This window comes from Boleophthalmus pectinirostris, unplaced genomic scaffold (assembly GCF_026225935.1).
Source record: "Boleophthalmus pectinirostris isolate CB_2022bp ecotype Guang Dong unplaced genomic scaffold, ASM2622593v1 HiC_scaffold_9, whole genome shotgun sequence".
Taxonomy (NCBI): Eukaryota; Metazoa; Chordata; class Actinopteri; order Gobiiformes; family Gobiidae; genus Boleophthalmus; species Boleophthalmus pectinirostris.
The window spans coordinates 20,633,145-20,648,309 of NW_026571541.1; the positions used below are offsets into that span (position 1 = coordinate 20,633,145).

Genomic DNA, 15,165 nt, shown 5'->3' on the forward strand with positions numbered 1-15,165 from the left:
GTAATTTTTCTGGTGGAGGGCCTGTCAAATGCTTTTCTCCTTGCTTTGTTTATTGCTTTGTCTGAAATGTTTCACAGTATGGTATTAAACCTTTTAAGACCAATCCAGGTCAAGTTACAGGTCAGATCTGTGGAGTGGAAACCGTAAGAATGCCTGTTTTTCTAGGTATTTTTGAGCTATAAAACTATAAAATTAAATAAATGTAATGCAGAGCTGTTTAATGTCATACAGTGGAATATTCTAAGCAGACTAATGACATATCCATAGAAACAAGCAGGTGACAGACCTCCAACCAAAATGTATCATAGGGCCCCTTTTTAAGAATGATTCAGGCTTAATAACTTCTTAATGAAGGTACTAGGGTTAGGAGTTAGGATATTAAGTAAGTAGTTACTAAGACTGAATCACTCTTAATAAACTATTTGTTCAGTGTGAATGAAGTCTTTGTTCGTGCTTTATTGCCTTAATAAAGCACAAACAAAGACTGTGTAGTTTTTTAAAGTGTTACCTTATTCCGTTCAGCAGCATTTTGTACTGTACACTATTTTCCAAGTCTAGTGTTACCTCATATTACCCAGCCATTCATATGCTTGCTTTGTTACTTTACTTCACTCACCACCAGCCCCACACACACAAACAAACACACAACTGCGTATAGATAAGCGGTGCGAAGGTCAAGCGCACACTCTGTAAGACTAGGCCCAGTAATGATGTTAAAGTGAGTGAAGACAGTGGTGAGGAAGATGAGAGGAAGGGTTGCCCAAGCAAAAGAGTAAAAACTGTCCTTAGACCTTGTGTGTGGGAGAGATGAAGACGCAAAGCCGTGAAAGACCCAGGCAGAGGCAGGAGAGGCTGTTGACCCCTGGCTATGGCGCTTGTCGACTTGTGTAAGGGGAGGGCAGGGTGGGAAGTGGGGCAGGGGGCTGTTTGTTAGCGAAGATGTTTTTATCAAATGCAATGCCTCTGTAGTCTCTGTGTGCATGTGTGTGTGTGTGTGTATGTGTGTGTATGTAATCTCCTTGGGCAAATCCCTCTTTAGCCAAAGCAGGGAAGAATAGACAAGAAAAGGAAAAGCCATCTTTATCCAAATCCAATTGCAGCTGGAAGGAAGAGTGAAGCGAGCGGGTGAGGTGATGGAGAGAGGAGACATTGTAATTTGTCTGAGGGATTACAAGGAGCGCTGGCACTACATGACGGGTGACTGTGAGTGCGTGTGCCATGGTCCTAACCTGGTGCTTTGAGGGGGCATATAAAGATTAGTGCCCTTTTAATTCAGCTAAATATTAGACATAAAACAAGCCACTTCCATCTTCTCAGCATGTTCATAGGTTTTCATTCCTCCTTTTTTTAAAACTGGATTATTAGATATACACAGGTCTGTTGTTAAATAATTGCCTACATTTACAAAATGTGGATTAATGCCTAATCTTTGGGAATGTATAATATATTCAGAAAGTCAGACATTGTATATAATCTTTTTAATTGAATAGGCAATCAGCAAAAACTTTTATCATGTGTCTCTTCTGTAGTGAAAACAGGGTTAACTGTGTTGTATTTGTCTAATATGGGAAAAAGAAACAACATCAACTTTCTGTTTTATAGAATTAGAAACCCAGTCTTATGTATTATTGTGGCATCAGTCAGACAGAATGAGGCATAATAAACAGAAGTGGAAAAGGGCTGAAGGCCAGTGTTTGGGTCCAATGCTATTACATGATGTGGCTGAACTCACAGCAGAACACATATGTCTGCCTCAAGCAGGTTAAGAGTTAAGGACAGCAGAGTCAGACATGTCAGAGCTAAACAACATCAACGTCTCACTGGGTCTTAGTGAGTGACACTGATACGAGCCAGGCCAACCCTCTTTCACACACACACATGCACGCACACACACAGGTACCCATCAGCCCAGTGACCAAGCAGCTGCTTCAGTGACAAACGCCATACACTGCACTTCAGACATACAGCCATGCATCCCTTTGAAACACATGGGCCACTGTGATATCCAGTCGCCAGGGCCAAAACTGACACACTCAAGGAGCTTTATATTATGTCAGCTCACATTTAAAGGAGCCACCCTTCGGCACATGGCAGCGCATCCTGCTCAGAGAAGTGGATGGGATGCTACAAAGATCAAGCCTCGGAGACACATACAATTTATTATTTTTCTCCAGTGTGCCACAAAGCAGGAAAACCTTCTCATAATCAAAACCAATGGAATAACTGAAATAAAACTGTTTGTTTTACTTGATAGATGAAAGAATAACTTTACTATATTGAGTGTGTTGATATTCTGAATCTCAAAGGAACTTCCAGGTTAAATTCATGTATATAAATTTGTAATAATTTCTAAACTTTCTACATGATAAGAAAGAAAACAGAACAAAAACAAAGATGTATTACAAAGTATCAGTGTCAGGGTTGGCTTAGACATCCAGGAAACTATCCGCTCACTCATAATTATGGAGTTTATCATTCATTAGTGGAAACAAAACATGGAAAAACACAACTAATAGAAAATGCAAGGCCTACAGCTATGTTTCTAGATTGTCTTCATTGTTAATCAGGGAATAGACGATATTAACACAATTGATCAATTACAGATTAGATCAATAGTTAGATTACAGCCTAAGCATCCATTATCCTGGTGTACCATGAACCTTATATCTTTTGGTCAACCAGTGTTTCTTTAGACAAAAAGAATGAGGTCACTAAATTTACATCCCTCTAAAATATAATTTCCTCTTTAATCCTTTTTTCATCTTCAGACATCCAGACTAAGCCAAAACTGTTGATATTTTTATGCAGTAGTGTTTTTCAAGTGACAATACAGTAGGTAACAAGAAACTCATGAATGCACAATGCTAGTGTGTCTTGAAGTTAGACCAACATTCATATAGTTGCCATGGTAAGCTCCAACTGTCACCTGCTTTTGTCCTTGCCTCCAAGTACAACGCACATTTCAGATTAGGCACAACATATACCTTAAATAATGCACATTGCTCTGGATTTGTGCGCAGCTCATGTGTGAAAGTGGGTGAGCAGGAATGGCACAATTTTATGGACACGCCTATATAAGTGTGTGTGTTTGTGTGTGTGTATGTGTGTGTGGTGAGGCCGTTAGGGAATAAGCACTCAATAACAGCTGACACCGAGCTGCCCTCTGCTCCTGCTCACACAAAGGACTATGATTATATTACTGTTTGACTGGCTGTCCCTCCCTCCCCCCAACACCACGCTGCCATACCCTATACTGCCAGGCCCTGTGCACTCAATGGCACAAGATAATTACCACTATTGTATACCACACACATGCAAAGGGTGCCACATGCTTTGCCAGCTCCCCCATCTGCTGCCCCATGCTCCCACGGCCCCCTCTCTCTTTACTTCATCACTCTTCATCATGTTTTTGTATTCTTTTGACATCTACTGGTTGGCACGGACATGTTAAAACAGTGTCAAATGTCAGAACACAAATGTAATTGTTTGATTTCAACAATGAGGTGATAGTAGTTGTACAACAAAAATACGTTGCCAATAGTGACATTTATTTATGTACCTAGTGGTATAATGTCAACAAGAAATACATTAAATTTTTAAACTAACAAAATATTCGTGAAACTTCAGTAAAAAGTTATAATTTAAGGTTTAGGTATACTTTATTACGACAGTGGGGAATTTTATCCTTTTCTCCCAGGTTTGGTCAGTGGTTTGGTCAGGAGTACCTATCAAACATAAGATTGAAATTGATTTTAGAATCTTCTCGTTGTGAAGTAGCCTGATTCATCATTCGGTTTCATTTCATAAAAACCTTGCAGCATTAGGATTCATTTGCTCAACGGTAGACGGGTACTTTTTTCATTTAACCAGTCACTGCTATTTGGTTGTGACGTATGTAATGCACCGCTAACGGGGCTAACTGGTATATTAAGCTTTTCCCAAATCCTGTAGGAAGAAGGGCAATCACGTGTTTCCCCTTGATAAAATTCACCAATCATTCTCTTTGTTCCAACTTTAAATCCTTGATCTCGGGAATCGTTGCCAACACAGAATATACGGCCCTTCGCTGACTGGCTGGTGCACAAACTTGCACTTCCGGGGTTGTTACGAACCATCTAGTGTATTCCGATTCCTGACTTAGTCACTAGAGAGAAATGAAACTGAGCGAAGGCACTAGGTGGCACCAGCCTGGCTAGTTGTGAAGAGCTTGTTCTGGAAATGCTATTTTGATTGTGTCATTAAACTCTGAAACTCACAATGGAAAAATATATATATATAAATTTATGACTGTGATTGACATAATTAATGGTAAAGAAAGATTTTGTCTCAAACTGTATCTCAAAATTATTCACAATCGTCTAATATTCAAAATCCAAATAATTTCGTCAGTTCATTGCAATTAAATTATCAGATTTTTTGAAGGGTTCTAATTGGATGAATTTTACCCCTGAGAACTAGAGTAGCCTACTACAGAAGTGCGTGTATGTGTGTGTGTGCGTGTGTTTACGTGTGTGTGTGTGTGTGTGTGTGTATGTGTAGCTCTAATGTGCCCTTTTCTTATTCTTCTCATGCAGTTAAACTTTAATGCCTTTTCCCACTCAAGTACTCAGGGAAACTCCTCACAAATGGCTTTATATGTGCATGTGTGCCTGTGAATGCGTATGTGTGCGTGTGTGTGTGTGTAACAGTGTTGTCATCGGGGCAGGTTTAAGTGTATGAGGGGAGGGCGGGGTTACTACACCATGTCCCTGTGGTGTTTACACGGTACTACCAGACCACCAACACATGTAACCATTATTACTACTATTACCCCTGCACTGTTGTCCATCCTGCTAAGGGAAAATGTCAAAACATAACACACAGCTTACTCTCTAAATTGTGTTATCCCAAAAATCTACAGTACCACAGTATTATATTTTCGATACTATTCTATATGTAAAACAATATAAATGTATGAGTATGGACAAAGTAATATAGAAAGTTACTCGAGTCAAATAAATAATAAAATAACTGGTTTTACACAAAGAAGTAATGATTAAAAAAATTATAAAAGTAATTTATGAAGAAAATAATTCATCTTTATAATTCTAGATTATGAATGCTATAGTTAAGGTACTGAACAAAAATCATTAATGTATGTGTAAACCAGATATTGTGTAGTTACTGATAAAAGGAAATTGAACTTTATAGTAGTTTTCAGGCACAGCGGAAATATACTTAACGGTAAGGCCACATTCCTTCACCATTATTAGGTCCAAATCTAACAAAGAACATACACTTTCTACTCTGTGAGGGGACCACCGTGAGACTGTGTAATTGCTTAATAGCCTGAGAGCTCCGATGTCTACCCAGGGGCCTTTGCACTGGAGATCGATCAGAAGCCTTGTGCCAGTGACATTTTGGAGGTGACACACAATCATACACAAGTGCACAGGCAGTAGTGGTGAGTGAGACGGACAGTGGCAGTTAAAGAAAAGAGTGAGAGAGGAAAGAGGAGTGCCTCCCTTAGCGCCTGCCATGTGGCTTTAGCCATCTGTTGGCAGAGTCTAAATTAATTAGCTCTACTCATTACTACTTTGCAAGAGGCCTGCAGTGAAAAACCAGACACCAGCTCCTGTTTCTTACAAACTGTGCCTTTCTCAAGACACACCTTCTTAGTTCAAGGAATTGTATGCAGTCAACATGGACTTGGGTTACACTGACAAGCAAACTATCTGAAAAATCTCTAAATCTTGATAGATGCTCTGTTATATCTAGTACTACCATGTGACGATAATCAAGACACTAAATCACAAAAATGAAGTCTGTGCAATACCCATTAATATATATTGATCTCACAATGGTCAGAGCAGATAGTGAAATGTCTATATAGATCACTCCTTCTACAGCCTTGCACCTCAGCCTTCTTCTCCCACTTCCCCTGTGGTCCTCAGGAGTGCTCAGTGCCACTGTACAGACGACAGATGGGTCTCAAGATCCTCCACCGAGCGACAGAGAGAGGCCAGAGAGAGAACAGAGGAACATTGCATTCATTATTTACATCACTTGGTATTGGAATATTAATGCTAAAAGCAATCGGGCAACCCTTCATTAAATTAGCTGGAGCTGTAGTGAGAGAGAGTGTGAGAGAGAGAAAGAGAGAAAGAGAGAGAGGCAGAGACACTGGAGCACACTCTGTCAAATGGGCCCTAAAATTAGTGAAGCAAAAACACCTCCATTAAGAAAGCTTGCATCTCCCTGTCCCTCCCCTCCTCCACTCCAGCTCCTCTGTCTCTCCTGCTCTTTTAAATACCTCGTTCCTCTCTTATACACAGAAAAATCACTGCTTTGCCCACAAGTGCCAGCGCCAAACCTCTTGGAGAAATGTGCATTTCTGTGCTGTCCCTCTTAAGTGCCTGTTCAAAATTTAAACATGCTTATGGTGGCGGAACGTCTCTTTGGTCGCTGTGTGCAGCTCCCTAGAGAACACTCCTCTGTCTTTCACTATTTCTGTCACTCCCTTCTCTCCATCTTTTGTGCATTTAGGTCAACTAAACTTGACTTAAATGTTTTTAAATCATGATTTTTTGCCTTGTATCTGTAAGTGATGCATGTTATAATAGATAGAAATGTGCAAACATGAAAAGGCACATCCGCATGAATAACACACTGCTCTGCATGCATTCATGAATGCTCAAACTCATGCATGGGCACACAGACAGTCGGAGTGGTACAGTGGTGCTCTCCTGCACAGCAACACATTGCGTATATGCAGAGCCACTCTTCCTATTAGTGGAGCGCTGCTACGCACTGTTGACTTCTGGAGAGAAAAACATACATTCATGTCCATGCTTATAAAATAATCTCGCAATTACCAACTCATCTACCTTCACGAGCACATTACTCTTTTAAAGTTAGAGTTATGATTTAGGGCAAAATCTCAAACTAACTTTATCATACACAGCAGCCTACAGAGTAAATGGTAACACATAGACACATAATAACACACAAATTTCAGCCACAAATAATATTTTTAACAAAGGTCTGAAATGGGTTAAATGGTGCATATGCATGTAATTTATATGATTATTAATTAACCAATAACCAACAATTCAAAAATAGTCCAGTTAATCAGTAATCTGTACTTCTGAGTTTCTTATCATCAGCACCAGTAAAAAATATGTAAAATTCTCTAAATTACAGGTTGCAGCTCATTTTAATAAAACCTGCTTGAAATTGTTAATGACAACTAAGATATCCAGATTCTACTGTAACAGCTCATCAATTATCATAAAACATCAAGATTTTTAGAAGTTTTCTCAAATTAATCCCCTTTTATCTTATGGCATATTCATCCAGTCTTATAGTCTCATATAATGCTTAGCCTTAACTTAGTAGCTCAAAACTGCAAGTCTTTTTTTTTTGTTTTGTTTTCAATAAGAATACACAAGGCATACATGTGAGTGAACTCAAAGGAGTTAAGATTTCAGAGCAGCACCAATAAACTCTAAAAAGATCTGTTGCATCTGTGCATTTTTCAAAATACTGTAGTAATACGCATCACCTATAACAACATAAAACAAAATGTGGTTTGTTTTCTGGATATAGACAAAAGTGCATCTAAAGGTGTTAAGAGTCCCATTGTACCTGAGTTAGAAAAGCACGTGTGACTGCAACCATCACAGTATAATGTATTTTAGAGTATGGCTGCATCTGACATGCATTGTATTTTCAACTTGGCAGCTGGGATACAGTCAACAAGGATGAATGAGCTGTAGAGCGAGCACTCAACTGTCAATCTGTGCTCGTACACAAGAGCTTTGTCCATGAGAGTGGGTGGGAGAGCCCTGCTCCATGGAGAATGTATCAAGGCTACAATGACTTTCAACTGAAATGTATATGAGATTCAAATTACATTCCCTTTTTCCTCTATACTGAGTCTTCCGGCTCTCCTCTCACCCTTCCTTTGTCTTCTGGGAGCCTTAGTCAGCTAAGCTCAGATGTAGAAAGATTTTCCTCTCTCTCTCTCTGTCTCTCTTCCTCCACACACACAGGGACACACACACAAAAAGCACAAGTGCATTCTTAGTCATAGCAAAGTTGGATGGAGATTCCAATAAATTAAGTAAAGGAAAGCATGTGTTTAGAGTACACTAAATACAACAAAATATTGATCGATCCCAAAAGAATGATTCGGGCTATGACTAGATAATACAATAGTTTTAAATAAAATACCCAGCTCAAAGTGACATGATGTCTGTCTTATTGTGGCATACTTTAAGATGGCAGCTTTGTGGCTCATCCTCCTCCAGTGAACATACTGTAAATAAAATGTAAACTGCAATAAAAACAGACACATACTTTCCAGTATTGACTGTAGTTGTGTGCTACATCTAACACAAGCATTAGAACAAGTGAGGTAAGACACTGAGTCATTAGGTAGGCCAAGGTTGAAGATGAGAATTTCTTTGAAAACCCTAGACTTTTAAATATAAATCTCTAGTGAGACAGGGTGAGAGAAACAGGCAACTTGTGTTACCCAGGACATTTGTAAAACTACAGCATTGCACACAAACAGACACAAATAGAAGAACTGCACTTTCCAAATGCCAAAAGCATAGGTACAGAGAGTAAGAGCTCACTGGAAATAGCAGAAATGGAGAGAAAATAATGATGCAAAACAAAAGGTGGTCCGGTGAGATGGATAAGGATATAAAAGAAATTTAGTAGAACGTGAATCTCCCCCTCATCTGTCATGTCTCTTCAAAACAGTTAAACATAATTCAAAACCTCTGAGTAGTTAAACCTGATACTGCATAATTCATATGTAAAAGGTTTAAGGTAAATATCACATTCCTCACAAAACACTCTTTTTCTTGGTCTTGAAACATTCAGTATTATTCAAAATGTCAATTTTACTTTTTCACAACTAAGACAGTAAAAAACACAACTCAAACACATATGTATCTTTCACTGGAAAAGCAAAGGACAGATACAGCAGATATGTCATGCACTAAAATGGTATTTTCCATGTTTTAGTGTCCAAAGGTAGAAAAATATTTTTTTTGTGCTGTATGTGAAAATGTCTCAAATACTGACAACTGTATAAATGCACTATACAGAAGAAGAACCATATAACAAAGATCAAGTATAAATCACTTATTGTTAACAACTGTGTTACTGTTTAGGTTTAGGCCTAATCTATCCCTACCTATGCATTTGCATGTATGGCTTTTGCTGCTCTTTCCTCCATTTTGTTTCCTCTTCTCTCTCCCTGCCTGTACCCCTGCACCACCCTTTTCCCCTCTCACTCCGTCCTACTCGAGCATGCACATCTTCAGGTCATGGGTCATTAAGTCAGCTCCAGAGGGGATATGTTGGAACAGGATATTTCTCATATTGCCCTGCCTCCATCACACGACTATAAAACACAAACATATGCATATCACATTCACACAATGTTCTCATTCATTAATACAGGAACACACTAAAGCATCATAGCCTTGAGTCAACCTCTGATTATGCAATGCTTTGTATAATGTAATTTATATTATTGAGGACACTGTAATTGCAGAATATTTGATTGTATTTAAAATGTAATATATTATAAATGATATATATCTCTCTAAAATCAACCCAAACTTATACTTACAATTCTAAGCAAATCAATCAGTTTTTCAAACTAACAGGATATTACCGTGCTTTACTCATACATTTATTTATATTTATTGTGTCTTGGGACTGATCAAAAGAGTTTACAGATGAAATCCTATGACTGGTTTATGCTATGAATTTAAAATATATGACAAAAATGTATTAACTAGTACAAACAAGTGCATAACCAAAAACAAATTATGATGGCAATGTCTGGTGTATGGTTACTGGCACAACAAAAAAACAAAACAAAAACAATATCTTCATATTATCAGTAACCATAAAGTGTTGACATTTATGCCTTCCAGTTTTGTCAAACGTGCATGTTTCTTTAGAATAACTGTGAGCCCTATTTGTGGCTGCCATAACTAGTGTCATGTCTGTCTTTCTAATTAGCTCTCAAATCTAGGGGCAGCGCATCACTATTGGAGCATGTGAGGAAAATCATAATGGCTGATGTGTAAAATGCTGACACTTTCACATTGACAAAATGTCTGACAGCCATGGAAATTGGACTTTTATTATACAAAAAATGTTTTCCTTTTTAACTAAACTAAAATGAAACATTCGGATTGCACAGTGTGGCGGATGCAGCTGATGCACTAAACAAATTCTCTTGTATGCACTCTCACACACCTTTGCCGTGTGCTGTTAATGAATAACTAACTAGCAGCGAGGAAAGGGAGCCATCTTCTCTGAGTAAGGCCAAATGAATTCGCCAAAGCACTATGCAAATGTTCCCTGGGCTAACGAGACTGCCTGCATGATTGGAGTGCCATTGAAATTCTCCTCGTGCACCACTCTTTCTCCCTCCCTCTCGCCCTCCTTCAATCTCCACATCTCATCTGCCATTTCCATCTTTGCTCACGTATTTATATTATCTATCTATCCTTCTCACTATCGCACCATCTTTACATCTCTGTATTCAAACAAGATTACTTGAAAGCTGCATCTGTGTGTTCACATTGCTGCCTATCGTTCCAGCCCCCTGGTCTGGGGGACAGCAGTGAATGCCCCACTGTCTTCGTCCCCCTTGTTTTTTTCTAACTAACACACGCACACTCTGGTCTCAAACAGAGCCTGTTCAGAGCCGCCCTGCACCTGTTTTCTCTGTAAAACATCCAAACATGAGTGCTGAATAAATAAGCCGACCTAACACGCATCACTGCCAGGTTCGCACAAAAAAGACACACAGGGAAATACAGACCACAGCCTATAAACACAAATCAATAAGTAAACACTACCCATTTCCCCTTCACACCCGGTGCACAACCTCAGCCCTATAACTCTGTAGAGTAACTCTACCACCAAAATCATGACTATAGGACACAAAGATTTGTTAATAGTCTTTTACTAGCAATAAATAAATAAATAAAACAAGACTCAAAGATAATGGAGGAGAAAGGATGAGGGCATAAAGTGCTTATGGGATGCATCTTTAATGGCAGGACCAGCCAGTGTAAAGCTCCTGGCCCCTTCCCGGTCCCTTGGGTGCTGGGGACAGCAAAAAAACAAGGCGTCTACACCTATTGGTGTGTCCATGTCTCCTCATCGGCGTATACCTACCATCAGCTTCCATTCTATGGCACTTTTCCATCTGCATAATTCAGCATGTCATACTTTTTGTGCCACTTTTGCTGCTTGTCTTTTCTGCCTATTTTGCTATTTTTTGTTCCGATCTGTTGTTAACTTTTAAGCTTGGTGGAGTGGAAGCAAAAGATGATGCTTTGTCACTTTGGATTGAGGAAAGTGCTTCCAGAAAAAGGGAAACGATGAAGAAGAGCAGATGTACAGAGGAGTGGAGACAAGAGTGGCCACAAAATGGAGACTGGCGACACTACACATCACACAGACACAAAGCCACTGTGTGTGCTAGAGAAAGGGGATTAAACACCCTCAATCAATGGATGCAAAAACCCAGATGTCACAACATGAGCTCGCTCCCAGTGTCCTCCCTTTCAACCAAATCAACAAATCAATGGCTCCATCAAAGAATACATCAATAAGCCAATTTTTCTTTTAACATATTTGATTCTGATTAGTCCATCCAATGGCATCTTATTTTGTAAATAAAAATCTGTGAATGACAACTGACCTAGCCATGGGGATTTCACATTTACACTTTCCTTACACAACTTGAGATAAAGCTGTATAAAGATCTGAAGTAGTAGTAGTAAGAATCCATGACATCACCATAGAAATCACATAGTAAGTGAAAGTGAAAATACATTTATAGTCTGTCATGTTAACTGTTAAGTGTGCATTGAAATGCTGGAGTGTCCTCTGTGTGTGCATGTGCACGTGCGTGGCAGATCTGAGCCATGGAGATGCGCTAATAAAAATCAGGCACCAATGCATCCTCACACCTTCCTCATTCTGCACGCCAGTTTGCACCCGTTACCATGGTGACCAGATAAAACTCACACTGTTTTAAGCTCCAATTGGAGAAGGAGATGGAGACTAACTAAGTGACACATATACACAAGGAGGAGAAGTCTTCATACATATCTGTCAACAGAGCAGACTCTCTCTGTGCCCTAACTGACAAGCAAACAAATGCTAATTTTCTAACCACAAGCAACACTGACAAACCATCAATTAGAAGGCAAGACATGTCTAAAGAGATATGGGAGATATGACAACGGAGTAACACCCAAGATAGCCAGTCAACACAACCAGCCCCTTATGTTTGACTGTGTGCTTATCTGCCTGTCTCCCCTCAGCCCCACCACACCTCGCTCCATAAAACAGGCCTCAATGCAAACACATTTGGCTGTCAAATAGTGACACAACACCCCGGCAGGGTCGCCTCACAGAGAGGCCAGCTGTCAGTGAACACCATCCTGCCTCTTCATCAAAGCCCATTCAAACTAAGCTTTATTGACCAACATGGCGGTCTATATGGCATGTGTCATCCTGTCAGGCCAATACCTTGGCATAAACTGTTCCTAATAAATGGCAAAACACAGGCAAATCTTGAGTGCTGGGAAAAGAGACAAAGATGTACATGCTGCCAGGAGCTGTCCAGTGATTGACGGATGGCTTGATAGACGCATTGATGGATGATAGGTGTGTGGCAAAGTTTAATAGTGGGAAGCACACAGGCACTTGGCCTGCATGTCTGCAAGTGTCCTGAATGCTGACAAAGGCCTTTAGTAGAAAGACAGTCGAGTGATGTGAATGAGACTCCAGTCTCAGCACACGCACACAATTGTTTTGTGAAATGTAAATTAATAGTAAATTCTTCATATATACTTCATAACAGTTACATTCTGCATTGTTTTAGTCCATGCCCCCTTGCCTGTGTGTATTAACAGTATTTGCATGTTTTAATGAATAGGCCCATCAGTTGATCAATAGCCTACTCCCACTGAGCTCTTACCACACAGTCATGATACAGTGGCTTTTACAAACACACACACTGCATTTGCAGAGCTATCAGTCAAACAGACTGGCCCTGGTTTCACCACTTTCACACTGAGGGATCTGTGACAAGAGAGAGGGGAATCCAACAGCAAGCTTTATCGATCCAGACTGGAAACCCCCCTCAGGCCACACACACATAAATACACACACTACAGCTGCGCTGGATCAATGTGTGCTCCGCTGTGAAGGACAGGGCCATACAAAGAGGTACACCACTGATACACAGCATACACACAACTGAGTGAGATAAAAGAGGTGCTTGGTATCAGAGAGCCAGATAAGGGGCAGCAGGCGCACAGTGTATCATCTGACCTGAACAGTCTAATCTGACACCCTGCAATTTGCCATTGCTCTATAGATCAAGTGTTAACACTGACAGCACAATGTTGCTTACACATATTCACACAAAGTATACATGCCAATTCAAGGACTCACCGTTGCTTAAGGAAATATTTCAATAACTGTGATACAAAAGACAGAAAAGTCTAGTATAGCACAGAGCTGTGACTTAGGCAGCAGTGATGACCAGCTAACGTGGTGCCCTCTCATCAAATTAGACACACACCTACATCTTTCCCTCTCTCCCACACACACAAGTGATTTATCCCTCCAGCTATTAACCACAATGGTGTCAGTCAGTGAAGTGCAAATGATGTGGCAAGCAAAAGCCATTTCATCAAACTTATTTCTAAAATATTACACAATGTTTCACAGCCAAAATATAGACACTGACATAGAGGGACAAATTTCAATAACAAGTGTTCGACAGAGTTGCACAGTACAAAAAGGAAACATTCAATATATGAACTGTAATATCACTCATTTCAATTCAAAAGCAAGTTGTATTGCAGAAAAGGTTCCCATACCAAACCCAATACCACAGTTTTCCATTAGCTATTGCCTATACTCATATTAGATGTTTCTCTATCACTACAATCTACCAAAATTGGTCAAATATGCACTATGAAAAAGATAATTGTCACAGTCCCACCATTGGATTTCAGTAAATAAAAACTTGGATAATACACTGATTTTCAGCGGCAGGCTTGTATCTTTTCAGCTGTACAGTTTCTTACCTGGGACAATAGAGACGGTGTCCTTCTCCCAGGAAACAACACTGACATACTCCTGGACAGCTGAGGGGATGAGGCACTTGAACACGGCGACATTTCCTCGCATGGAGCGCTGGTCAGCCACACGGACTGTGTAGGGCTCCCTGAACACTGCACAAATCAGACTTATTGTTAATATCTATTACAAACAAACACTTCAAGTTGCACTATGTAACTTTTCTGGTTCATCACATTCTTGTCTCCATGAATGATGTTCTTGATTTGCCTGCGTTATTCCACAGTATGGCATTACAGTGAGTGGGGTCACTTCTTCACAGATTAAACCTGTTATTTGACATAATAGTGTCACCTGCTTGCCTCCATGGGAAGAGTTAAGTTTACTGCCATACTGTGGAACATGAATAATGATACCTTACACATGTAATGCACTTTACAGTCTTGTCAGAGCTCATATTTATTCACTCCACTCTTAATGGATTTAAGCTAGTATTGTAGTCACACCTGCCCTAGGTCAGACTGATGGAAGCATAGCTGCCCAGTCTGCACATCAGCTCCTTCAACCACCATCAGTCACACACAGACACCAGATTCATACTAGGCAATGTGACTTAGGTGTCTTGCCTAAGAACACAACATCATAACTTCCAGGTCTGAGCAAGAAATTGATTGCCTGGCAAATCCTGAATGATATCTTTGTATTTTTATACAGATGGGTATCAGTTTGATCCCCATACCCCTGTGATGACCAAAGTCCAACCAAACATGATTGTGCAATCAGATTCGTTTTTTTCAGTGATGCATATAATTTACAGACAAATGACTCCCCTCAAATCTCTTTGATTTGGTAGAAATCTGCAATGTTTTTCAATCCCCAGTGATATTTTCTTTTTTCCCTGTAAACAGCCATATTTGTTTTGGTAGGAACAGACCTTTGGATCAGTTAATCCACCTCTCAACCAGACTCACATTTTCATTAAGTATTGAAGAAGTGTGTATTCTGGATTCTAGCCAAGGAAATCGAACCTCAAACCTT

At 39.8% G+C, this 15,165-nt stretch overlaps 1 protein-coding gene across 1 annotated transcript in view; it reads right to left on the reverse strand.

The window, feature by feature from the left end:
- Nucleotides 1-15,165, reverse strand: part of LOC110154108 (cell adhesion molecule DSCAML1) — a 60,302-nt gene that overhangs the window by 34,865 nt on the left and 10,272 nt on the right. Inside the window, 1 exon segment of the mRNA XM_055166976.1 lies at nucleotides 14,136-14,282. Coding sequence (XP_055022951.1) covers nucleotides 14,136-14,282 — 147 coding nt within the window.